The following is a 9,857-nucleotide window of genomic DNA, read 5'->3' on the forward strand; positions in this document are numbered from 1 at the left end:
TGATTCATTTATGTAAGCAGCCTTTTAATTTTCTCAACTACTTAATATATTGTTATGAGGTTTAATTTTAAAAAATGTCTAATCACTTTAAATGTATTATGTTTTTCATTTTAATAGACCTGAAAAGTAACTAAAGCTGGCAGCTAAATGTAGTGGAGTAAAAGGTCTAGTGTAGTATAAAGTTACATAAAACGGAAATACTCAAGTAAAGTATGCATATCTCCAAATTGCACTGAAGCACAGTACTTGAGTAAATGTACTTAGTTACATTCCACCACTGGCAGCAGGCATGCATCACGTTTTGGGACACTGCCGTGGGCTCTAAAAGTCTGTGCACATGTTATGTCATGACACTGTCAATGTCAGAGAAAATAATAATAGCAGCTCCTGGAGGGCTTTCCTGATGAGGAACATTAATTTTAGCTCCATCATCTGTTTTAGAAAAGGATCCTCATCCTCTAAGCAGTGGCAGACATACTGCTAACTCTTTCTAGTCCATTTTTATCTTCAACATTATTCCCTACTTCAGGTTAGACATACAGTAGTTGCATAGCAACAAGACAGAAGTAACACTCCTTGCACCCTTTGAGTTCTCGCTCTCTGTTATCAGGAACACTCACAGCTGTGTTTCGTGTTTGATCAAGAGAAAAAAAATGTATCCTATGTGGTCATGAGCTTATACATCAACTGCAGTGACATTACAAGAACAAATGCTTTGTGCAGAAAATGGGTCACACTTTGCTGCAGAGGAAGCAGCTGCAGCAGGTAGTAATGCTTTAATTCAAAGAGAATACACTGGAGAAACATAAGGAGTTTGCACAAATGATCCAGGGCTCAAGTCAGGTGCTGTGCATTTAAAAATACTTCTAAAGAGTGGCATTATTTCCCCTTTAATCTTCTCCTTCACCTGTTTCCTGCTCAGATACATATGTTAAGCTGACCTTACTGAACTCCATGGGCCACGAGATGTCCAAGTGTAAGACATCCATCTGTCGAGGTCAGCCCAACCCGACCTACAAAGAGACGTTTATCTTCCAGGTAGCTCTTTTCCAGCTGTCGGACGTCACGCTCATCCTCTCCGTCTACAACAAGCGCAGCATGAAGCGTAAGGAGATGATTGGCTGGATTTCACTCGGCCTCAACAGCTCCGGAGAGGAGGAGCTCACCCACTGGACTCAGATGAAAGAGTCTAAAGGACAGCAGGTTTGCCGCTGGCACAGTTTGTTGGAGTCTTAACAGTAAGTGAAGAGAGAAAAACTGCACGGAGAATCCCAGACGGGCGAGGAATGGATTCAGTTGGGATAGAGCAATGTGACAGAAGTCCAGGGAACCAGGGAGATGAAGGAAAACACACAGTCTAACTGGGCACAGAATAAGCATTTACATGTAAAATCACTGACAGCCGTTGATTAGTTGAGTGGCTGTAATGGGTTTAAATGGATGGCCTTGTAATGACCATTAAGTTTCTGTAGATGGCACTCTGTTTTTGGATGTAGAACTAGTTGAGCTGGGACCTGTTCCAAGAAGCAGTGTCTGGATCAAGTTGTTGAGTAAATTATTATCAGATAATTTAGTGCATCCACACATCCAGCTCAAACAACTGATGTCAAGATTATCTTAATTTTCGTGTTGTATCTCTGTGTACAACATAAATCATTTTTAATTTAGAAGACAGAACATGGATTTACAAATTAGTAGTAAATTCATTTCAGTTTCATTTATATTGCCCCAAATCCCAAACTTGCCTCAGAAGGCTTTACAGCTTAGGACACCTCTTGTCCTGTGACCTTCACTTTAGGTAATGAAAAACTCCTGAAAAGGGTGGAAGTAGTTAGTTATTTACTGTTTTGTCATGATCTTTGCTCCACTATTGTTAAAGGCCTTAAATACTTATATTCCCAGTCAGTTACCTACAGTGTGATTCCACTGAGAGAAACCTATGTTTGGGTTCTTGCTGAGTTGGAAAAGGTGACGTCAGATTTAACATGCACCAGTCAGGCAACATTTGAATCAAAATCTGATGACAGTTGTGGGATTGTTGGCTTATGCTACCACTATGTCAAACAAACCACACCCACAGCTTTTGAGAGGCTAACTGTTAACAAATACTAACTAAAAAGTTATTATTTTTCTAAACTTTAACTTTGACTGTTGCTTTGTCATTCATTAAAGGAACACATCACCCTTAAAATAACCATTTATATATCAGCTACTCACCCTTTGTTACATTGAATTTGTGAAAAAAAACTTGTTTTTCTCACATCCCCCCACAGTGGACCACAGTAAAACTATATGAAAACATACATTTTTAAACTTTCATACAGATTGTGCAATATAATACAGCTCAGTACACCCCCCCCCCTTTTTTTTCTTTTTTTTCCCTAAAAATTGGTATTTAAATGCAAGAAAAGATTTCTTCAACAATTAAAGTTAACATGAGGTGAGTAGGCTAACTGATATACACTGTTGCCAATAAAGTTGGAAAAAGTTTGATTTCAGACACAATCTTCTGTTAAATGTGGTTTCACTTTCATTCTGATATGTTTGGAAGACATAGATTAATAAAGTTTTGAGAAAATATACTGTTTATCTGTCAAGAACAAATCACATTGTCACATTAATTTTAATGGAAAGCGGTCAAAAATATTTTATTCCAACTTTATGAGCAACAGTGTACAAATGATAATTTAACAGGGCAGCACCAGCAGCAACACCAGTACACTTTTCTATTTAGCACTTGAGTTTAAATTTCTCTAGACATCTGTTGTTTAAGCTGGAGGTGAGGCAACCTGAAGCTACCATCACACTTGTGCTAGCTTTTAAATCTTTGTTTGTGGGCTAGAAACAAACTATTTCTCCCACTCAGGGAATTTTCATAAATTGAAAACATTCAATAATAACATTCAATCAATTAGCAAATTAATGGGTTGCATTCAAACGTGCAGGACTCTCCGAGGATGGAGCAATATTGAAAGACATTGAAGGCTATGGAAGCGGAGGCCATACTGTTCAAGAGAATGTATGAAAAACTAATTTAGAGACTTAAACTGAATGACTAAACGCTCATGAATCCCTCTCAGTCGACACTGCCGAAGCAAAACAACTCACCATTGTCTGAGCCTCAACTTAAGCAAACAAAATGAATCAATGGCAACAATAATTTTAGACATATTTTTCAGGCAAATAAAGTTCACAACACATAACCTGACAGTGGAAGTTGATGTTGAGCTGAAGCTCAGCAGTGATCTCTGAGAAGAAATAAGCATTTCACATTGTTAGATATTTTTAGAAAAAAACACCAGTTTGTGGAGGCAGTGACAGACTGAGATACGTTATATATAGAAACATGTAGTAGTTACTGTGGCGGTTATGTGATCTTGAGTTTCCATCTACTATTCAAAAGTCACACAGAATGTCAAAGGCATTTTCTTTTTTTTTTTAAATGGGTATCTCTTGAATTAAAAAATAACTTGGTCCCACATCACAGCAGTGAAGCTAACAGGTGAGAAGCAAATGTACCTGTTGACTTTCTTTTACCTGCTCGGGTGCTAATAAGCCTTGCCTTATGGGTTAGTCACTTCATAAATTTCTGGACCGAGTACACAAACAGACACAGACACACCCTCAGAGCACACAGACCTGCATCCATAATTACAGAAAGCACACACTCAACCTCACTGAAGGGAATCCAAACACAGGAGCCACAGTGTGCTTTGACAAACTTTCCAGAATGTCGACATGCGAATGGGATTTTATTTTTAGCTGTGGCCACTTTCTCACTTCATTTCATTTACAGACAACAGAAAATACATATACTCTTTACTGTGCCTGTGGTTGTGGTGAAAACTAGCTTTGTGCAGTGTTTTCCAAGTGGATGTGTGTGTGTGTGCGTGTGTGTGTGTGCTGACTGGAAAGGTACAGTAAAGGGGGCGTGGGGGGGCTGTGATGTAGGTAGTTGTTGCATTTTCTTGTTGGGTGTGACAATTTCTGAATTTAATTACCGATATTTAGAACAAAGTGACCCACTTCTTGATTGTCTGCCATATACTTTATATACAGTAAATGTTTTCTTATCTATTTTTGTATCAATACCGGGGAGGAAATTGTGTTAAGAAGGTTGAACAGTGAATCACATATTAAGCCACCCTTTGTACAATACTATTCTGGATTGTTTATTCTGTTACTTTATTTTATGTTTTAGAGGAGTTATGTGTTGTAGCTCTGGTCCTTTTTACATTCCCTTCTCTAAAACCAGAAAGGGATGTGATGGAAACCAGCAGAGCTCATCTCAACACAATCTGTCAAGACTTTTCAGCTTTGATGCTTTTTAACAGTGTGAAAGAGAAGCACAGCCCTTACAGCACAACAGTGAAACACATTGTGTAAAAGATAACTTGGCAGCTGCTCACGTGTACATATAGAGATACATCATAGTGTTGGGATTACAAAAAATGCCAAAAGTAAAAGTCCACTGTTGCATTATTTTATTCATGATCATTTGATTTGACTTTTGGAAATGTCTCGCCAGTCAAAAGCCTGCAGAAAATGGGCAGAGATCTTGTTGAATCAACAGAAGGTGTGCAGGATTATAAATAGTGTGATCTTTCACACTGTCACTGTGAAGAAGCTGATTTTTCTGCAGCCAGGAATGATGAACACTGGGGACAAAAGGCTCTTCACAGAAATACATTATGGCAGAAAAAATTAGCAACCAATGATTGATTTAAAATACAGACTCGCACCAAATAAATGTCTGTATATGATATTTATGTTTGTTTTTAATGAGGTGACCTCTATTGGGCTGTAGTAATTATGACAGGAGCAAAGTGGGAGTCAGGTACTGAAGTATAAAGAGCAACAAAGTCCACATAGGGATGCAGTTAGGGTGGATAGATGGGTCACACAAAGACAGGACTTTGAACCCAAAATGCAAGTATGTAGCGTGGTTATGTACTAATGTAGTCCCATATGTAACCACATCACATACTCAGCCTCTTTAACAAACATACATATTTAACTACACGTCCTAAACCACCAAACTCACCGAAAATAATATCTGTGTAGGATATTGATGAATATTCAGATTCTTTGCCTGTAGTGGGCATAGTAATTATGACAAGAGCAAATGAGGAACTCAGGCAACAAAGTATGAAGAGCGACAAAGTCCACATAGGGATGCAGTGGGGGTGGATAGATGGTTACTAATTTAGGTACGTATGTAACCACATCACATACTTTACCTCTGTAACAAACATACTTATTTTGACCCAAACTATCAACCCAAAAAACATAGGACTTTGACCCAAGAGACAGGTGTTCATGTCCCATCTTTTAATTTATGTGCATAACTACACCCATAACAAACCATGACCTAACCAAGTAGTTTTGTTTCACAACGTTTAATAGAACTGTCATGTATGGGGTTTTTAGGTATGAGGATGTGTTGCTCTTTTTTGAACAATAGAACAAGATATACTACCAATCTAAAGAAGCAAAAATAGGCCTAAAGGATTTTACTCTTTCATCTAAATGTGAAATTTAGTCACTTCTTTATTTGAATACCGCTAAATTTATAGGTTTAAATGACACATTAAAACTACATTCAGGTCATTTTCAGATCTAAGAAAGAGAAGAAAAAAAAATCAACAAACAAAATAAAAACTTAAACCTGATAAGACCTCCATCTGGAAACCCTTGACATTGGAGTTTTCTATTTGAAGTTTTGAAATTGAAACCACATAAATTGAGTTTGAGATTTTCAAAGTCAAATACTGCATTTCACGTTATCAATTAATTATAGTAGCTAAATTTACCTATTTAGTGGTTGTTATTTTTCACAATTAGGTTCTCAGCTGCATTTAAAATTAATTTATAAACCAACACAAAGACGGGATAAAACCATCTTCTAGCTCTTTGTTCTGCTAAAGTCATCTTTTACAACATGTGTTCCACTCATAAGGTTTTTAAAACGAAAAGTAGTGCTTTTCAATATTGTTTTTTTGCTTTCATTTTCTTGACACATTTTTTTAAATGTGTCTTAAGAATTTTAATTATTTTCTTTTCTTTTAGTTTGGACACTACCTATGCCACAGAGGGCATTGGTGCCTTACTGTTTTTCACTCAGCAAACTTGTGTCACAGTGTCTTAATGTACTTGTAAATGTACTTTTTCTTCTGTACTTCAGGCTGAGTTTGATTTGTAAAAATGTCTTACAAATTGATTTACGATAGAGAGAATTTATATGTGATATTATTGTTTTAAAGAAAAAGAAAAAAACACTTGTGTGGGTACAATTTGTTCTGCCACATCTCATCACAACTCGGTTTGTGTGTTAACATCATTTACCCTAAAACATCCACTTTGTACACAGTGTTGAACCCTTTCACTCTGTAAGGTTTCAGACTTTTGGCCTATTTTAAATTAGATGTTCAGCTCTTTCCTGATACAGTTATTAAAGTCTATAAAATGTTTGCCACAAAACAACCAACAGGTGGAGCAAGTATTGCATTTGGCTGCTTATTTCGCAGTGCTTGGCAAATGTGACCTTCAATAATTTCATAAACTTTGAATTATTCTTGTTTGAAAGCCTTCAGCTTTTATGGGGAGTGGCTGACTAGAACCATTTATAAACAATTTTGCATTGTGGGTAGAAGTAGCTTTCTTAACTGGTAAAAGAATAGAAAAAAAACATATTTAAGAGAGAAAGATATGAGCTCTTTGTTTCTCCTGGATTTTCATGCATAGGTACAGAAACTGACAATACAAAGACATGTATGCCATCAGGTGGGTATTTATTATATCCATCATTCCTTATTTAAGTTTAGATCTTGTTTGTTTTCGTAAAAAAAAAAAAAAGAAAAGAAATCAAAAGTCGTGTTAATAGGGAGCACTTAGAAGCAGTGTTTCCTCTGAGCTGATCATTTAGTGAGCAGCATTTTCACACAGACAGATAATATCTTTCATCATGCCAGAGGTTTTTGTTCCACTGTGCAGAGACTTTGCTGTGATGTAGGTCTGACTGAATTGCCGCCCCTGCTTTGTGTGATGTTGGCACAAACCTGAATCTTTCAGTGGTAGTTTTAGCTATTGGAAAACAAAGGTAAAGAGAGAAAAAACAAGATCAGAGATAGACGTTTTTTTGTTGTTGTTTTTTTCACAATTAACTGTGTTCTCCAGCACATTCCACAGCTGAACACAGAACAAAGCGCCCAGGGGGGAGAAATGCTGGAAAATAAGATTCAGTGGCTGCTGCTGAATCAAAGGGGAAATGCATGACAGATGAGAGGGGCTTGCTCCCTCCCCTCTCTTTGTCGGTCACATCCCTGCAGAGCAGATCTCCAACACACAACCCATCTAAAAAAAAAGTGTTAGGTTGCCTTCAAGGGCTGTCAGAATAATGACAATTACATATTCCGTGCACAGGCCCAAGCAAATTGGTATAATTGCATTTGGTATTGTAAATGAAAAGATTGCTAAGCAACTGTACGTATGTATGTATGTATGGCTATGTTGATGGCTGAGTAACAGTAAGTGGGCCTAAATCAGAACTAAAGTGATCAAGGAGTCAATTTTGATTTGAGCTATGAGTAGTCAACCTATCTATAATTTAGTTGATAGAGAGAAAATTGTTTTGATAATCACTTAGGTTAATTGTTTTTTCAAACAAACATTTGATGGTTCCAGGTTTATATATATAAGAAATTACCACCTTTCTTGGACTATTTTGGGGTATTGGACTAGACATTCTGATATCTTAGAGACCAAATTATGAATAATTTAACTGATTATTCTAGAAAACGAGGCAAATAATGCCATTGTTTAAAATGATGTTATAGTTGCAGCCCTAATGTTGTTCTTTTCCAATTGGTCAATAATTTTTATGAAAGTAGGGAGCATGTTGTTAACTTTCATTGTGACGTTATGTTTTAGCCTTCTGACCTTTAAAATTAACAGTCAATTGTTTAAATAATATGTCAATCAAAAATGTCCTTATTCCAGCTTTTTAAAATTTGATTTACTGCTAATGTAATATCTTATAACATTAGGCAAAGGTGGCATCATAGGAACATATGTCTTTCAATTGTAATGAAAGGACTGAAAAATATATGACTAAGTGGGAAGACTACTCAACGTAAATTGCAGATGTGGATGGATCTTGATATAGAGTGCATAGCATGTATAAAATTCATACACAGTCCATTTGCACCTTCTGTATGTGTCGAAGATTCGCCTTAAATAAAATTATGGGTTACTTTACTACAAGTGAAGGTCCTTTATTCAAAACTTACTCAAGTAAAAGTACAAAAGGACCAGCATCAAAATTTACTAAAAGTATCAAAAGTATGGCCCCATTCAGATAGTTATATATACTATATTCCAAATACATTATTATTTTTTATGCATTTATATTTATCTTTAACTAGCATTTTACTGTTGTCCAGGTAGTGCTAATTTTAACTACTTAATATACTGTTATGAGGGTCAAGTTATAAACATATGTAATCATTTGAAATTAATTACATTATTTTATGTTAAATCTTGACCTAAAAATAACTAAAGATGGCAGGTAAATAAAGTGGAGTAAAAAGTACAATATTTGCCCCTAAAATGTAGTGGCGTAAAAGTATAAAGTTACAAATGTGGAAATACTCAAGTAAAGTATGAGTACCTCAGAATTGTAAAAAAGAAAAAAGTACAGTACAGTACTTGAGTAAATGTACTTAGTTACATTCTAACACTAATGTAGGCATATGTGTTTATTTTTTTAACATTATTACAAAAGTTGTAATATTTTTTTTTTTTTTACGTCTTTCCATGAAATTATTGTGACAATGCGATTTATTCTTGACAGATAAAGTGTGTTTCTTCTTAAAACTGTATTAATCAATCTCTTCTAAACAAATTACAATGAAAATGAAACCAGAATCCACAGAGGACTGTGTCGGAAAAATTATTCCAACTTCATGGGCAACCTTGTATTATTATATTAGTAATTACCAATGTGACAAAGTTAATGCAAAAAACACATACAAAAAACAATAAAATGTTAATTACACACAGATAATGATCATTAGATACCACCCTAAAAAATAAAAAAATCTAAATCTGCTACAATAGGTCACTGACAATTCACTTGAGAACCAGGGGCCGGATACACAAAGGTGTTCTTAGGATAAAACTTAAGACAATTCTTAAGAAAAATAAAAAAAGATGTTCCCTAAGAATGTTCTTAAATGCTATTCACCATATTTTTCTTAAGAATTATCGTATGTCTTAGGAACTTCTTTGTTTTCTCACTTAGGACGTTCTTAGATGTTTAACTTAAGATCACTCGCATGATTCCTAGTGATTATTTAAGTTACAGGCTATCAAATACAACAACTGCCTCCATGATTAACTAAGAGCACATTGTAGTGTAATCTAGGAACAGGGCTACATGTCACACAGACTGAAAGGACATGTCAATTATATGTCAACTGCCAAAATAAGCTTCATGTGATACATTCACAAAAAAACTACTCTGACCAACTTCAATTTGTTAACACATTGTCTAGAGCTAAACTAAATATTAAAGAAATCAAATGAATGTCATGCCTATTTTTTCCAAGTAAATACATATCAAGACCAATCAAGACTGGTGAGGGCTTCTCTTAAAGTTGTGACAAAATATAAAAAGAAATCTAAGAACTTTGTTTTCAAGAATCTCATTTGTTCTCAAGTTCTATCTTAGGAAAAAAAAATTAAAAGAAAGTTGAGAAAAAAATAAAGAAAAAATAAGAATTTCTTCATGAATACAAAATCTTCTTAAACTTTGTCTTAAGAGCAAGTTAAGAAAAAAGTGGCACTTAAGAAGCATT

General features: G+C 35.3%; 1 protein-coding gene across 1 annotated transcript in view; it reads left to right on the top strand.

Moving 5' to 3' along the window:
- The window catches only part of syt14a (synaptotagmin XIVa), a 43,215-nt gene extending 37,662 nt beyond the window's left edge, over positions 1–5,553 (top strand). Inside the window, exon 9 of the mRNA XM_059352775.1 lies at positions 923–5,553. Coding sequence (XP_059208758.1) covers positions 923–1,236 — 314 coding nt within the window. The 3' untranslated portion in view covers positions 1,237–5,553. The remainder of the gene's footprint in view (positions 1–922) is intronic.
- The last annotated feature ends 4,304 nt before the right edge of the window (positions 5,554–9,857 follow it).

This window comes from Centropristis striata, chromosome 16 (genome assembly GCF_030273125.1).
Source record: "Centropristis striata isolate RG_2023a ecotype Rhode Island chromosome 16, C.striata_1.0, whole genome shotgun sequence".
In the NCBI taxonomy this organism is placed as follows: Eukaryota; Metazoa; Chordata; class Actinopteri; order Perciformes; family Serranidae; genus Centropristis; species Centropristis striata.